Below are 16,965 nucleotides of genomic sequence, written 5' to 3' on the forward strand. Positions count from 1 at the left end.
CCGCAAAAGACTATGATACCAAAATCATTAAATTTGGTTCAGCACTTTTTATTCTACACCAATTTTTGAAAATGCAGTCATTGTCAAATTTCGCCGGATTTTTGCGTCTTATGAGATAATAATTTGAGTGCGACACGCGATCCATACGGTGAATATTGTGTAAGCTCGGTGATCCATGTCAACAAAAGATACAGCTTTCACATTGGGCACGGGCCAGGAAAAAACAGTGTGTGTGTGTGTGTGTGTGTGTGTGTGCGCGCGCGCTCCCAATATGAAAGCGTTATCTTTTGTTGACATGGATCAACAAGCTTACACAATTCACCGTATGGAACGCGTGTCGCACCCAAATTATTATCTCATAAGTCGCAAAAAATTGAAAATGACTGCATTTACAGAAATTGGCGTAGAATAAAAAGTGCTCAACCAAATTTAATGATTTTGATATCATGGTCTTCTGCGGAAGATGCTCTTTCTAATGACGTCAAAAAATATATCACTTTTAGAACGCAAGGTACTAAAAATCCACCGTTCCGCTTTTTTTGGGACACCCGGTATATATATATATATATATATATATATATATATATATATATATATATATAAATTTGCCCTGCCTGCGGAAACTACAGGAGGAAGCAGGTAAATGAATATTCTTTATTACAAAGGCCTTCTCGCTGTATGATGGTGAGCGAATACGAAGAGAGTTCATACTGAGTTATACAGCGTTCGCCCATTATAGTCGTCATACAACGAGAGAGCCTTGACAAAAGGCTAGTGAATGCGATGATTTGTTTCTTTAGATTCCAGGGGCCCTTTAATCCATGACGCCAAGTCTCAGGGGGTCATCCTCGAGCGTCTTAATGAATGTCCTGGAAAAAAAAATGCATAACTTTTAATAAATTACAGAAACGGTTTACTGACAGAAAACACATGTTTGTTTGATTTTTGTTTTGCTTGGATGTGTGTGCTCTTGCGTATGCAAGCCCGCACTTTTGTGTGTAGTTGCATGATGACGAGGAATCTTGCGGGAGCACATTAGAGTATCATTATCATGTATGGACGTTTTTGTACTTTACAGTTTGAAGTTTGTTCTCTGCGGATGACATTGCTCTTACATGAGAAGGGCTGTTAGGGCAGCATTTGCCATATTCAATCGTAATTTCAAATGTCCTCGAGCTTCATCTTGATTACAGATAGAGTCTTAAGCCCCTTCTAAACAGGCAACAAAACGCAGGGTAGTCTCGGGGTAGCCTCCGACGAAGATTATTCCCCGGAGAAGACTGTGTCTGTTTAAGACGCAACATAGTGGACAGCCTCCGGGTAGCCTCCGGCGAAATCTCACCTTTCGATCGACCAGATTACCCCGCGAGGACATCCGTTAAGACGCTCGAGGATGACCCCCTGAGCCTTGGTGTCATGGATTAAAGGGGCCCCTGGAATCCAAATGCATGTTGATTTGTGTCGAGTTATGATACCCTCAACATCATTTTTTTGCGCTGAAACGAATATCTTGAAACATTCCATATATATTTTTACGATTTTTTTTTTAATGGGAGTGTGTGGGTAACAGACAGACAATGATCCTGGCAATGGTCAGGATTAAAATGTTCCATTACATATTCATGAGAAATGCAACTATCACAGCTATCAAAACTGAAATATAAAGTATGCAAGCACTTTAAAAAAAAAAAGTTCTTACTTTTTTTAATGTGCATGCATTTTACCCTTTGCTACAAATCCACTAGCAGTGCCCGGGGCAATCCATCATAAATTATTGATAAAGCACTATTATGCCTTGGTGCAAGAAACCACAAGCCAAATCAGCAGAGCGGTGAAAAAGTGATATTCGTGGTATTTATGTCTATTGTTTAGGGTAAATGTCAGCACACACTCACATACACATCATTGGTTTCAGTGTAAAGCTCAATTTTTCTACAGAGGGTTCAAACTTGGCCAAAATCTGGAACTCAACTTTAAATTGATCCTGGATTTAATGAAACTGATCATGCCCTCATATTAAAAATCCCCTCCAACTAAATTGTACACTATTCGGCTATTAGTCTATGACAGTGTTATCCGATGTATACTTTTAGAACTGTTGATGATCAAAAATTGGAAATGTTTTGTTTTGTAACACCTAGTATAGAAACTGTGGAAGCAAAGAAGGTGCATTTGGTACTTGGTTATGCATGTTTTCAATAATATTATTTGTATTATCATTATTATTAGTAGTATTATTCTATGAACTTTATGAAATACGTACAAACGGTCGACTTGATCTCTTAAGGACCGTCCAAACCCCACGTTTTTGTTTTGTTTTTGTTTTGTTTTGTTATTTTCCCGCCACATGCATACACTGGCGAATTCGTGCCTTTCGAATAATCACTTGATTTTGGCACCGGTGCACGCTTTGTTCTTCATTCAGCTCTTTTTGATTGTTTGTTTGTTTGTCGGTTGTCAGCACTGTCATGATTCATGGCCCGATGGTTATGTGTCGTTTATATTGATGTGACTACCACAATCTTTAATAACATTTTCCTAATAGTATCATACTTTGCCTCGTCATATATTGAACAGTTGCTGCTATACGCTCTGACCCCCCCCCCCCGCCGCCTCTTCCTTCTGCCCTCATCATTTCTTATCCAGTCAGCATGGTCAGCAGGGGGATGAGCTATCGTCATCCCTTGATTCCTTCCCTTCCTCGAACAGCTGAAAAGAGTAAAGCTTCGTGATGACCTCTTCCGTTCGGATTCACGTCACGAGAACGACACCAACCAACTATTCATTCTATGAGTTATATACACCATTATACATTTATGGCATCAGGCAGACATCAAGTCTATGTTCTTGCCTTCGAAGCGGCGTGAAATCATGTCGGAAAGACTTTTAGAGTACAAAACATCTTCAATGTCTGTAAACTTTAAAAAAGCTTCTGACCCCAAAAAACATAAAAAAACTAAAAAGTAACAACATTTTAATGATTGCCATTTGAATGCAAGATGAGTAGGATACCTTGGTCTTTATTAGATCGTGAATGTATGATTCATTGGCAGTATGCATTTTTTTTATTTCTAGGTCAACAGTTATCTGATTCGTCTGATGACCCTACAAACATAGTGGCCTAGATGTACAGAATCCTTTACCCGGCAATCTTAAACCATGTAAATTTAATATTCACTCATTAAAGTGCATATTCAAATAGAGTTTGTATAAAGCTATAATGTTAATGCAAGGAAGATGCGTACAGCATGTCACTAACTATCTGTTATTTTACACTTTTGGCCTCTGTAACCCCTAAAAATGGCCCAAACTTAAAGGAATAATTTACCATTTGCAGATAAAGCAAAACCCGACTTCATTGTTTCAAAATAGTTTTAAAATGCCAGTTAGGGACACAAACAAACAATGTTAAAATTCTAATCAGTATAATCAATCTCAAGCATGCGTAAACATACAATATGTGAACAAAATAATCACATTGTTAAATAAACGCAAGATAATAAAAAGGGGGCGGGTCAGGTGTAAATTTCTCCAATGTGTCTTATTCTACAAATGAAATTTGTTGAGATCGCAATTGCTGATCTGTAAATCAACAAACATGTCGGGGAAAAAAGAAAACCAATGGGACTCGAACCTATCATCTACTGCTTTCCGGGCAGCGACACTACCACCAGGCTTTCCCTGGTAGCCGACAGTGACATGATAGACATGGGACAATACCCAAGCTCCGAATTTCCGACAATCGTAGTTAAGTAGTCCAAGGCGGACAAGGTATATTAATTATTTAAAACGAAAGATATTATTCAGAGGGGTGAAAATTCTGGTTGAGTTTCTTCAATATGTCTTTCTCTACAAATGAAATTTCCTAAGATCGCAACTGTCGATCTGTAAATTAACATCATTTGTGACCGAGCATCACAAAACCAACATTTGCACGCATTAATTTTGTGTGAGGACTGGAAATAGGTGAACTGGGTCAACCCCCCCCCCCTCCCAATCCTGTGGTTTTCATATTTTCTGAAAGTGCAAGTCTTTTTCTACGTTATGCTAACGTTTGGGATCATAAAGGAACAGGAGATTGTTGTTTTAGCATTTTTCTTGAACACTTTTTTGTAGCAGTTTGTCATTAGGTATAGGGTCCCCTTTTGATTTCTTGAAAAGAAGAAAAAAAAAACTTGTATACACTCTTAAAGGATGAAGGTACTGCTTTGGAAGTTGGCATCAATCATGGACAGAATGCCTTAGTAAACATGCTTAATTTCAGCTCTATCTGATATATTTCTTTTGGGGTTGCTCTGGAGGTTAACATTCTGGTTTGTCCCATTCAACGCACAGCCAGCACAGCTTGGTAAAGGTTAAGCACTTGAATAGACCCTGTTCTTCAGCTCCTCTTTTCTCTGTTCACACTTTCCGGAAAGTCTGCTTTCCTCCCAATATTTTGATAGGTTAGGAGAGTTGAATTGAGTTATACATCATTTTAAAGCTAGTCAGCTCTTTTTTTTTTTAACCAAAATCCCTGTCAGGCGACTTTTTGTTGGTTTTGTGTGCAGGGTCACAGTTGGATAGGCAGAAAAATTGAAGAAAGTTACACCTGAATAAATTTGCTTCTAGACTAAACCGTTGTGGTTTGTTGGGAAAAATTAGTTATTTCTCCGTAGATTTTAAGCTGTATTGGTAAACTTTTATACAACCTTGCATCACAAAGCTAACAAAACGTCACCAGGCATGTGTTTTCCGTTAAGGGAAGGTGCTGAAAGAGCAGACTTTAAGCTTTTAAATGATGTATGATCCAAGTAAAATGTACTCTCCTAACTTATATATTAACAGGGGCGTCACCAGCTTTTTTTTTTTCAAGGGGGGTGCGTTTTGACACTGAATGTACCCTGCGAGATTCTGTCTTTTTATTTGAGTTATTGTTTCCTGTATCATAATGAACATTTACATGATACACTCTACTGTCATGTATATAAATACATTGTTAGTGACACGTATTCATAAGCATAAGTTTAACATAGTGGAAAAATCACTGTGCAGGACTATAAAAATGATGCACAGGATAGAGTGCGTTAGTGGAGATGTAGCGTACTCGAGGGTATTTACAATTGTGAAACATGCACGAGGCAAGGCCGAGTGCATGTTGCACTACATTGTAAATACCCGAGAGTGAGCTGCATCTCCACTAACGCCACGAAATAATCCTGTGCATCATTTGTTTTATAAAATGGGTCGAAAACTAACAGCATTTTTCACGTACCTTTGTGGATCAAGATGTCCGAAGATATTTGTCCCAAACATTTACGCACGTCGCACTTGGAAATCTCACACCTATAAGTACTGTACGTATAAGAGTATACGTACGCCACACATGTTATGCACACAAGAAAGGCCGGCCGGCAGCCCGAACTAGAAGTTGTTTACAGGATTGACAGCGCGTATAGTAGCGCGCGACGCACTTGTAATAACTGATTGAGTGCGCACTGCTACTGTGACGTCGGCCGTGGATGTTAGTGAGAAATTAATACAAGCACACGTGACTCATTTCAGCGCTTCCAATCGGCTACATTCTTGAACCCATTTTATAATATACAAATGATGCACAGGATAGAGTGCGTTAGTGGAGGCGTAGCGCACTCGAGGGTATTTACAATTGTGAAACATGCACGAGGCGAAGCCGAGTGCATGTTGCCCTACATTGTAAATACCCGAGAGTGAGCTGCATCTTCACTAACGCCATGAAATAATCCTGTGCATCATTTGCTTTATAAAATGGGTCGAAAGCTAACAGCATTTTTCACGTACCTTTGTGGGTCAATACCAGTCAGCTACATGTAGCACTCGCTTGAGAGAGTCGAGTCAAGCATGTCGCACTCGGAAATCCAGCACATGTAAGTACTGTACGTATAAGAGTACTGTATACGTACGCCACATATATGCACACAAGAAAGACCGGCCGGCAGCCCGAACTAGAAGTTGTTTACAGGATTGACAGCGCGTATAGTAGCTCGCGACGCACTTGTAACAACTGATTGAGTGTGCACTGGTACTGCAGTGCAATGGTACTAAAGTAATCAAAGCCCACGTGACTCATTTAAACGCTTCCTATTGGCTACGTTCTTGAACCCATTTTATAAAACTTTTTACTGAATGTAAACGATCGACCAATTGGATAGCTACATCATAAAAAGGTGTTGTATAAAACAATATATTTCATCTTTGGAGTATCATTTTTCTTTGCTCATAATTTGATACATTCATCAAAAATCAAAGCCTTGTAGTTGAGGTCGGATCTCACTAAACATAATTACATTTGTACTCATCTGATATTCGTTTCATATTCATCTTCATTTCATTTCATTTATTTCATTCTTTCTTCCTTTTCTGCAAACATATGAGTCATGTTTAGGATACCCTATCCGTTCTGTATGTGTCATATTTATGACACCCTATCCGTCCTGCATCAACAAATTATGATATTGCACTGTGATGTTGTCGCGTTTTAGATTTTAGAACAAATTGCAGTGATTACCAGTTGCTTTTCTCCTTGTGATGATAAATCATTTGGTGACAATGCAAGTTTTATTTTGTTTTACACGCACTTGAAACATGACATTATCACACATCTCACTTTCGTGGTAACATCAGAAGAAGCAAAGAATGATCACATCAATTTCAAGAATTGGGGCTTTATTTCATCTCTCCCCTTTTTCTTCTTCTTTTTGTGTATTTTGTGTTGCATAAAATACGCCTATAGACTAACACTGCAGTTTGTTATTTCGAAGGGTTGTTATTCCAAAGGTTAATTGCTCCGAAGGTTTGTTGTCCGAAAAATAAATTTTGTTAAAATTTGATTTTAATTCGAAAAGATGACACCATAATGCTAGTATATAATTGCTGATGCAAAATGACATTGATATTATTGTGTATGAGTGTGTTTGTTCATCTCTGTCATTACTACCTGCACTTACTCACAATAGACCTATGATTGTTCCCTGTGAAAAATTTTTCAGAGAAATTGTTGAAGTAGCAATGAATGTAAAGGCACATATTCGTGTCTATTGTTGGACTCTATGGAAGATCTGGGCCTGTTTCATAAAATTTGTTATCAGTGACAACTGCCACATTTCTATGACAAATTGGCTCTCAGACAATCAGATGCAAGGATTTTAGTGGCTTGTCACATCTATGACAACTTGTCACTAATGAAAAGTTTTATCAAACGGGCCCCAGATCTGTCCTGTTGATATATCTAAAATGGGCTATCCACCGTTACATGCTACCATCATTGTCATATGTCAATTTGTTTTCAATGTGTTTTGATACTTCAAGCTTGATTCATGTTTTACTTCTGTCATGTTCAACACTATTTATTTTGCATATTATTTTATTGTTTCGGAAGAAAAACCATCCAATCAAACAATCTAATTTGTTACAGGGGAATGATCTCAAAACTGAAATATGAAAAAAATGTGTCTGGAGGAGGATGTTTAGTTTATTTTCATTTTAATCACTTTTTAAGGTTGAGTTTTACAGGGTGCTATAAAATAAGAAAAATACTTCCAAATACAAAGTACAAAATGCATACTTTCATGAAGTATTTAGTGAATTCGTTATTATACAGATTAAACGGCGTCAAAGGAGGGCAGTTCAGGATCTAACTGCACTATTGTCCCACAAATCAAAACATGTACAAGAAAATAACGTAAGGAGACAAAGCATTATGCTTGTTCAGTTCGAAAGTCTCAAAACACATTTGTTACTTTCATTCTGTTCATTATTGTTCGATATATCATGGGCTCTCGCCAGGCAAAATATACAAAGTCCTACTTATGGTAATTGCAATAACTTGGGTTCATCCGACACTCAAAATGGAATCAATAAGAACATAATGGTCTGCCAAGCGTATTTTTTGTGCCTCGATGCAAGAAGCCTCCCTGTGCCAAATCACCCATCCTCTATATTCACTTATCTGTCCATCCCCCCCCCCCCAGCCAAATCGGCAGATGGAAAACAAAGATTTGAAGAATATATTTCTTATTTGGATCATAATTTTCTCTTTCCACATAATTGATACATTCATCTTAAAAGCGGGTATGCTGAGCTGGGATCGCACACATTTATGATTTTATTGCTCACCCAATATTTATCATTTCTTATTCGTCTCGTATCAACGCATTATTGACACACCATGAAGTTGATTTAGGATTCAGAACAAAGTGCAGTAATTACCGACCGCTTTCTCTCCTTGATAATATTCTGTGAAACTTCACGTAATGATTTTTCTCAAAAACACACAAAATTTCCGCTTCATATCCCACATCTCACTTTCGTGGTAAAAAACTCGAGCCATAAAGAATAATGGCCTCATTTTCCCAGAATTAAAGCGATTTATCTCTTTTTCTTTTCTTCTTCTGTGTTTGTATTGCAGAGAGTATACACTATCACTGTTACAGTGTGTTATTTCAAAAGTTCGTTGTTCTGAAGCTGAACAAGTCCGAGAATGAAAACATCGTTACTCTGATTTTTTTTTAATTAAAATAGAAACAAAAAAACTTAACATGTAAAGCTAAAACTGTCCCGCATAGTATAATTAGTGAAGCTGTAGCAGAGTATGAAAGCTTGAAACAGAATGGCATATTATCTCATACAAATTCGAATACAGAGTCTTTAAAAGGCACAAAACACTCAGACTGTTTTTTTTTTCTTCTGTGTCAGAATTTATTCACAAGCTCTTTTTTCTTCACATGGTGCTTTGTACAATATGGATCCCTCAAATAATGAAGAATGATTTATAAACTTAAAATAGAAGTTGTCTGCTTTAATATAGCATGTTAGAATAGGCCGCAATCATCGTTACATCATAAAGATACTTGTACATTCAACAAATCATACGTGACATCATACATGTACCATGAATTTCTCAATCCTATTAATCTGTTAAGATTAATTTCACCTTCCAACAGTACAGTGGAAACTGCAAACCGTGAATTTCAAGGTCCCTAATTGATGGCTTCCAGAAGCACGTATTTTGATTTCTTCAAATCAGTTTTAAAGTATTATTTATATTATGAAGCGAAATCAATGACAGAAATTATATGCGTAACTGGGAACCAAAGTAACGTTACAGCCTTTATCGGTTGCCATGTTAAATGTCGTTATATTTACTGAGGTTGCTCTGTACAGACAGACTGGCTTATACTATTCAAAATTTATGAACACTTCCACAGCATGGCAACTTTACAAATGTCGTTATTCAAATACATATCGTCAGTCAAATATCTCTACATCTCCCACATCATTGGCCCGACCGAAGCATTCTTAGAGGTCAAATCGTAGATTCGCCTTTGACCGGTGAGCGCGCGGATCAAATAAATGTGCGAAGTCCAGCAACAAGATGCCCCGTTTGTGATCAGTGTATCTCCCGCCGCACAGAATTCACCAATTTCATAGATTACTTTAGCCGACAATAAGAATATCCCATGAAATAATTATTCAGAGTTAAGATCTATCAATTATCACCTTAGCTATTTTCTCACTGAGAATTTTTGAGATTTTTTTTTTTTTAGCTAGACTTGCTGCATTGCTTTATCTCATAAAGACTGCGAAAAGAGGTTACTGTTCAGAGACTTCAGAATAAAGAATACTTGACGAGAATACGGTGGATGTTCGTGAATATTTTATCAAGAAGAATAGAATTTTGTTATGTTATTCAGGTTGGTTTGTCTGTAAGTGCTTTAAGGGAATAAAAACCGTTCTTTGATAGTTTATGAGTTGCTATTCAACACGATTGAAATCACACAAAAAAAGCATAGACATTGTTATTCCCTGTACATACACGAGACAACAAATTTAATTCTTGGAGAGACTTATCTTTATTACTGTTTGGAGGTTTGTACTCTACTGCAACATAAATTCTACTGTACACATTCCAAACTCTGGGCTCTGTGCAATCATTTGAAAAGCTTATATGTCGGGTCTCATCTTGAAAGACATGGAATTCTTGGCATAGATTTAAACGCCTCCTCTTTTACCATTGTTTTACTCATTGTTTTACTCAACAAGTTCGTAATCACTTATTATCCAATAATGGATATTAAGAACCTGTTACACAGCCTAAAAGTCGCGTAAACGCAAGAATCACGCAAGAAATTCGAGGCTTGCGCGATACATGCGCTATTTGCGCATTTCAGGAGCTAGTTTGACGTGGAACTTTCGTAGTTGTACGCCGATGTGCGCCGGATCGCTTTATGCGATTCCAGGTTTTGAGCAGCTTAAAACTCGGCTTCGCGTAAGAGTTTGCGCGGTATATCCCTGTTTAACGTAAGTCTTGCTTAGTTTGCGTAGTTCTTACGCGAACAATGCGCCTAGAACATCAGTGATTGTTCGCGAAAATGTTGCCGCTATCGCGTTCATGCGCGAATCATGGGCGATTCATACGCAGTTCATTGGTGATAATGCGCAGAGTATGAATGGTTTTCCGTGGACCTCAGTCGTCGCGTACAGCGACGTATTTGCCTATTTGGGGCCTTTGCGCGCATTTGCCCTGAAAGTGCGTGGTTTGTTAATGATTTGTGCGTGATCTTTCCGTAGTTCTTGCGCAGTTCATCGATGATTTTCACCGCGTAAATCAGAGAAAATTCTCGACGGACAAGCACGCATAACTGAATTTCATGCGCACTTCATGCGTTTACGCGATTTTTGGGCTGTGTGACGGAGCCCTAGGTGATTATGTAGCCAAGATTCATTTATTTCAATATGATTTGAGAAACAATTTGATAAACTGGTAATATATTAACTCTGTATGTGCCATTGTCGACTCAGTTGACGGCGTGCCAACTCCGCATATTCTGCTCAAACGCACTCATCCGCCTAATCCGATCGATAAATCGCCAAATGCCGCGGTACAATGAAGGCGTTTCTCGCACTTCTGTTCCTCTCACATACGGCTTGCATTTCATGTAGTGATTGACTATCAAGAGGTGTTCTCTACTGGATTTGAGAGTAATTTCTAAGTTTCTGTCCCTGTTTTGTATGCAAACGTCATGGGTGTGCAGTAATATAGCTGCTGGTCTTGTGAAAAAAAAACAATCATAGATTTGTCATACAAAAATACATCAAATCTAAGCTTGGCATTTTCTCTGCAACTTTACTCACTAGATGCCCCAGCTCAACAGAACTCTAAAGAAGTTAAAGAGACTTGAAAAACAGAATGTTTTCTCAAAGCATGAAACCGTTAGTCTGTCTCAGAATAATGTCGCGCAAAGGGGGTTTCTACCATGGCACATGAAGAGTTAACGACATCATGATGTTTGGATAGTCTACGAATATTCAAATGTAACATACTAAAATCGTAAGTTTACATTTTTGAAAAAAAAAATGAAAGAAAAAAAATTTCAGATGACTGATGTCGAGGTTATCAAAAAAGTAAGGACTTGTACATTATCATCACGAGCAATTTCAACTTGACAACTATATAAGTACAGGAATCCTGTCATATAGCCCACGAGATTGACATATAAAACAGGTCCATGAGTTATACAGCTCATGAGTCATACAGCCGTGAGCTCGACACTCGGTAGAGACAGCCCATGAGTTCGACATATATGTGACCCTGCACCACAAAACAAACAAAAAGTCGCCAGACATGAATTTTTAGTTAAGACCATATTCCGAAAGAGCAGACTTTAAGCTTTAAAATTATGTATAACCCAAATCAAATGGACTCTCCTAACCTATCTAAATATTGGAAAGAAAGCACAAACTCAGAAAAAGTGTGAACTGAGAAAAGAAGCTCTGAAGTACAGTGTCTATTCAAACGCCTAATCTTTCCCACACCGTGTTGGTTGTGCGATGAATGGGACAAAAAATAGGAAGTAAACCACCCGAATAACAACAATGAAGGGATTATCAGATTAAACTAAAATCAAGCATCCCTCATTAACACATTCAGTCCATAATCAATGCCAACTTTCAAGCAGTGGCACTATCCTTTCAAAAGTTATTAGAGAGTATGTACAAGGTTTTTCAGAAATGAAAAAGGGACTCTAAAGGCACACCTAATCACACTATTAAAAAAAAAAATGTTCGAGATAAATTGCTAAAAAACGCACTTTCCCGCCCGTTTTATGACCCCAAATTTTAGTATAATGTAAAAGAAAACTTGCTCTTTCAGAAAATATGAAAAAGTCAAGAGCGGCTAGGTTGACTCATTTCACTTATTTTCAGTACTCATGCAAAATTAGTGTGTGTGACTTTTTGTTCGTTTTGTGATGCACGGTCACATATTATACGGGATTTAATGTGTTCATCTTGTGGGCCTTTTCAGCTTAGTGTGAAACTAATGAGATGTATAACTCATGAGCTTTATGACTTGTGAGCTGAATGACTCGTGGGCTTTGACTCGCGGGTGTCAGGTTCGTAACGTGCACCCGAATGTATGACTAAGCCTTATCAAAAGACAATTTATCATTCACATCGATTTTCAGTGAAGCAATTTAAACAATGACAAGTAAATCCTACTGGATTTCAAAAATGATGGTGCACAGATATGTGTAATTATGAGAAGCATGTTGTAGCATTCAAGAAGAACTAGACGAGGAGGGATAGTGATAATAATAAGTAAAAGGAGGTAAAGGGGAAAGAGGAAGATAGTGAGACAGCAACATGACTTGAGAAATAAATGAAATGTATGGCTGCTTCAGTGATTAGTATGAATCGCAGATATTTCATAACATTATCGTACGTAAATATAGAAATTTCAACTGCAACTAGTGTGATGAGTGTAAGGTGTAGGGGACCCTAAGGTGTGCAATGAGAGGGATTGAGTATTTCGCCTCTTACATTTCAAGACTGAATCAAAGCAGGGAAGTATTTTCAAAATATTTTTGTGACACTTTTGAGAGCACCTGCAGGTGCATGAATTAGCGAGCAATGAATGTTTATGTGTGCAGTAGTCACTTGGCCATTAAAGGGTCCTCTGCTATCTATTTTCCGCTGGTTCTTCATTAGAAGGGCTTGCGACGCTTATGGAAGGTTCATAAGTAATATGCGCCTTGGGTTATCAATAGCGTCTTTCCTTCATGAAAAGCTTTACAATGTCTTCCAATAGGGAGAAGTAGACCTCGTCGTTGGATTTTGGTATTAGAGAGTTTTCGCTACACGACGGGAAGACCGAGAATACGCGGAAGCAATCAGCTGTGACAGTCCCCGTACTCGGACTCCCATCCCCATATCTAAGCAGTTTCGCTTTCCTGTACAGGACGGGAGCGTATGGACAAAATCTCTGATTGGCTGGCTGGCTGGCTGGCTCACTCGCTTTCCAGAATCGGGACCGAACGCTATTTTGGCCGAGTACCGTACCCGTTTTCCTCAGGACGGGACGTTTCTCGGCTTTGATCATGCGCACAAGCAATTTTGCACACGGCAGGCTACACTCCCGGCCGCGTCGTGCTTGCGAAAACTCCCTATTACCACAATGAGGATGACGTTGTTGCTAAAGAATCTTTTATTTTTGTTATAGGCCGAGTTATACTTCATACTGAAGATCCTTCACCTCCTTCTCAAGTTCTTCCGTTCGTTCTCCATGTGTTTATTTTTTTTTTCTTCCATGTCCTTATTAACACTCGTGCAATTACATTTAATCGCTGCGCCGAGATTTGATTCCACCAGTTGCATGCTTTCAAGAAGAAGATTTCACGGCTTTTGTAATCACTGACTTAAAGTTCTTAGCAATATCCCCCCCCCCCCCAAAAAAAAGCGAACAAAACCTTCATTCGGAACCTCGGCATCTTTGCACACGATATTGGCTTGAATGTCAGGCATAGGTTCTGGTGTTGGGGATTCCTTCGGGCGGGCCCAGCCTCCGGTTGGCTGCCGGGTCAAGTTCCGTCTACCCCATGGCTTCTACCTGGAATTACTATCTTGGATGTTTTGGTCTTTAAATTTCACCTGAAATCCCACGTTGTCTTTCTTGACAAGTAATCTCTTTGATGATTGTTCATTGTGAAGGGTATACTCAAAGGCCAAAGGGTCATATCCAGTAAGGTTTGGGAGTTGGTGAGGTTATGTGTTTATAAGGAGTGGTAATGTTATGTGCCGCTAAGGAGTGAGGAGTAAACGCTTAAGATCAAAAGCCACAATTTACACTCAAAGCATCTGTGTATCAAAGCACCCCTGCACGTGAAACGTATGGAAAACAGCCAATAAGATGTTCCAATAATTTGAATGGAGTTGGGGAATGACGGATAGACAACAAGTGGCTCGTAAATTGAGTGGGCCATTGTTTAATTCTTGCGCATCATTAAGCTAATTAAAGCTTTGACATGACAGTAGGATTGCATGGTCATCATCGCAGGGGGTGGAACTGTACATGTGAACTTGTCATGCAATGTCATTCAATCATATCATGATATTCGTACATGCCCAGGTAAATTTCAACAGCGTTAGAACTGCATTTTTTTTCAACAAGGTTCTGCCATGTGATAAAATAATCTTGTTTCTTTATCCATACTCACATCATGGATAATAGCAACAACGAACAGATAATACCTGGTCACTAATTATCATCCTTGAAAGAATTGGATGTGAAGTAAGTGGACATAAGTTAATGATATTGCCGTTGTCAGACCTTGTAGCGCTACAAGAGATTATGGTTCCATTGTCATATTAAATATGATTTTACGTCATATTGATTTACTACGGGGGAACAAGTGGGTTACAATATCTGTTGACTGCCATGTATTTTGCCAGCTGCTCCCAGAAGTAGACCTGCCCTTCAGGGCCTCGCGGCCACACAAGATATGCCCGATTATCACTGAGGAAAAGACGGATGAGAAATGGCAGGTCGGCGTCCGGGATGTCTTCCAGAAACACAAGCACGATCTTTTCCATCTGGACCTCATTAACATGATCCAAGGCGAGTCGAAATTTGAGAAGGAACATGTGATTCTTGAGAGCATTTGCGCTGATGAGAAAAATTAGCTTCAAGCTATTTTCCACAAGTAGGCTGACAGCATCCAGGTAGTACATCCCAAGCATTAGGGCCTCATCTCCAATGGCAAGTCGGTCGTATTCGGGAAGGTTCTCTTCCAGACCGCGTCGGAAGATCTCATCCGTCCACTCCTCGTCCTCATCGTGGATGACAACATACATATCATATTCGAAATGTTCCCGTTGCTGCTGGGGAATGATTTCGCGGTAACCAATGAAGTGGATCCTGCACAGAAAGAGCCCGTACCTGATTTTCCAGCGATTATGGTACATCAGGACAAGGGACAGTGTAGTACACACAGCGCTGGCTGCCACTGAGAAGTAGAGCACAAACTGTGGACCACACTCTGTAACTGGATCAAAATCCCACAAAAGTTTTCCAGCGGCAGACTTGATCGAACCGTCGTAAGAACATTTGGTACCGGCACGATTTTCAAGATCAATAGCCTTTCCGGCGAAAAACTTGGGTAACCATCTCAGGGAACAGTTGCAAATCCATGGATTTTCTGACAAACTAAGTACCAACAGAGTTTGAAATATAGGCACAAAGGTTGTGAAATGTAGCGTGACAAGACTATTGGACGTAAGATCTAATCGAGTTAGGTTCACAACGTTTCGAAACATATCGTCGTGCAAGTAGACTAGATCATTACCAGCTAATAAAAGCTCGCGCAGTTGAAATGTATCATTCAGGTAATTGTGGGGAATAAAATGTATACGATTGTTACTTAGGCTGAGAATTTGCAGATTGAAAAGCCCGTCAACCAGCGGAGGTCTTATAGATAAGTCGCAAAGGTGTAGGTATAGCTCTCTCAAACTGGTCAGGTTTTTGAAGAAAACGTCGGATATAACTGACATGTCGTTGGAGGAAAGGTCCAACACACGCAATTCAAACAAGCCGTCAAAGGAAGATACGCGTTTAACTTTATCCCAAAGATCAACAGCGGATATTTTAGTATAGCTAAGATTGATATTCTGGAGAAGAGGGGCGTTTCTTTGAAATGTTCCGGGGGAAATCATACCTCGTTGGATTACCTTGGCTCCGAGAAGGTCTAAGACTTTCAACGCGTGGGCATTAAATTGAAGTACAGTTGTGAAGGTGCAGGTAATCATTTTAAGAGTATTCAGTGCTTGTAGATCCGAAAACGAAACGCTTGTTTCTTTGTTAAACTTGTTGTGAGATAAATCTAAAAAAATCAGATTTTTCAGACCGTTGAAGGCGTGAGTTCCAATTCGTTCAAAATTATTTTCCTGGAGAAGAAGTGATGTGATGAGATTCGCAGTCCAAACAGAATTATCTACGTTTATGACAGATATATTGTTGATTTCTAGGTTCAGCGCTCGCAGCGAGGACATACCTGAAAAATAGCTAGGTTCAATCACTTCAAGTCCATTGGAGTCAAGAACCAGTTCAGAGACGTCGGTCAAATTTTCGAAACCTCTTGGAATTAGTTGTTTCAGTCCATTCGAGCCAAGGTCTAACCAGTCAAGTTGTTTTCCATGTAATGCACTGAATAGCCCAGGTCGTATGGAGGTGAGACCTATGCTTTTAAGACTAAGGGAAGCTATTGTTGAAGACGATCCTACGCCCTCGAAAAGGTGGCGAAGCTCTCTCTCTGGTAGTAGTATTCTGCTCATATCAAGGATTTTAACTTTTAGGGAAGAAATGGTGGCTGGGCTTACGAGGCGTATCGGGTTGTAGGCCAGATTAAGCAAACGAGCTGTGCAGTCCATCACAAAAGACTGTTCTGATATCTCAGTCAAATTGTTGTGTAGAAATGACAGAGATTCAAAGGATACGTTGTGGCAATCCGTCCAGTTGACGTTCTGCAAAACGTTCCAACGTAAGTAAAATTCCGAGCTTGAGACCATCGCCTTCAGGAGATCATCAGAAAAATGTACAAGGTTAGTACTGTCTAGTACATATTCGAAAGGTCATTGCTTGCAAACATGTCCCCTCGTAGCGCCGGAAGAAATGGG

General features: G+C 39.2%; 1 protein-coding gene across 1 annotated transcript; it reads right to left on the reverse strand.

The window, feature by feature from the left end:
* Positions 1-14,691: 14,691 nt before the first annotated feature.
* Positions 14,692-16,359, reverse strand: LOC139745154 (toll-like receptor 3). Its single transcript, XM_071655570.1, has 2 exons — positions 16,288-16,359; positions 14,692-15,447 (listed from the first exon to the last, which is right to left on the reverse strand). Exons 1-2 carry the CDS (start codon positions 16,339-16,341, stop codon positions 14,692-14,694), a joined length of 810 nt encoding a protein of 269 aa, XP_071511671.1. The 5' UTR covers positions 16,342-16,359.
* Positions 16,360-16,965: the final 606 nt, after the last annotated feature.

The sequence above is a fragment of the Diadema antillarum genome, unplaced genomic scaffold (assembly GCF_040938485.1).
Source record: "Diadema antillarum isolate AM-2024a unplaced genomic scaffold, OU_Dant_1.0 seq00001236_RagTag, whole genome shotgun sequence".
NCBI lineage: Eukaryota > Metazoa > Echinodermata > Echinoidea > Diadematoida > Diadematidae > Diadema > Diadema antillarum.

Excerpts from the sequence above, each read along its gene's own strand:
- LOC139745154 (XM_071655570.1), bottom strand. The coding sequence starts at position 16,341 with ATGTCCTCGCTGCGAGCGCTGAACCTAGAAATCAACAATATATCTGTC. Across the intron at positions 15,448-16,287 it reads ACAATATATCTGTCATAAAC|TTTTTCGCCGGAAAGGCTAT; the intron begins GTAGATAATTCT and ends TGGTTACCCAAG.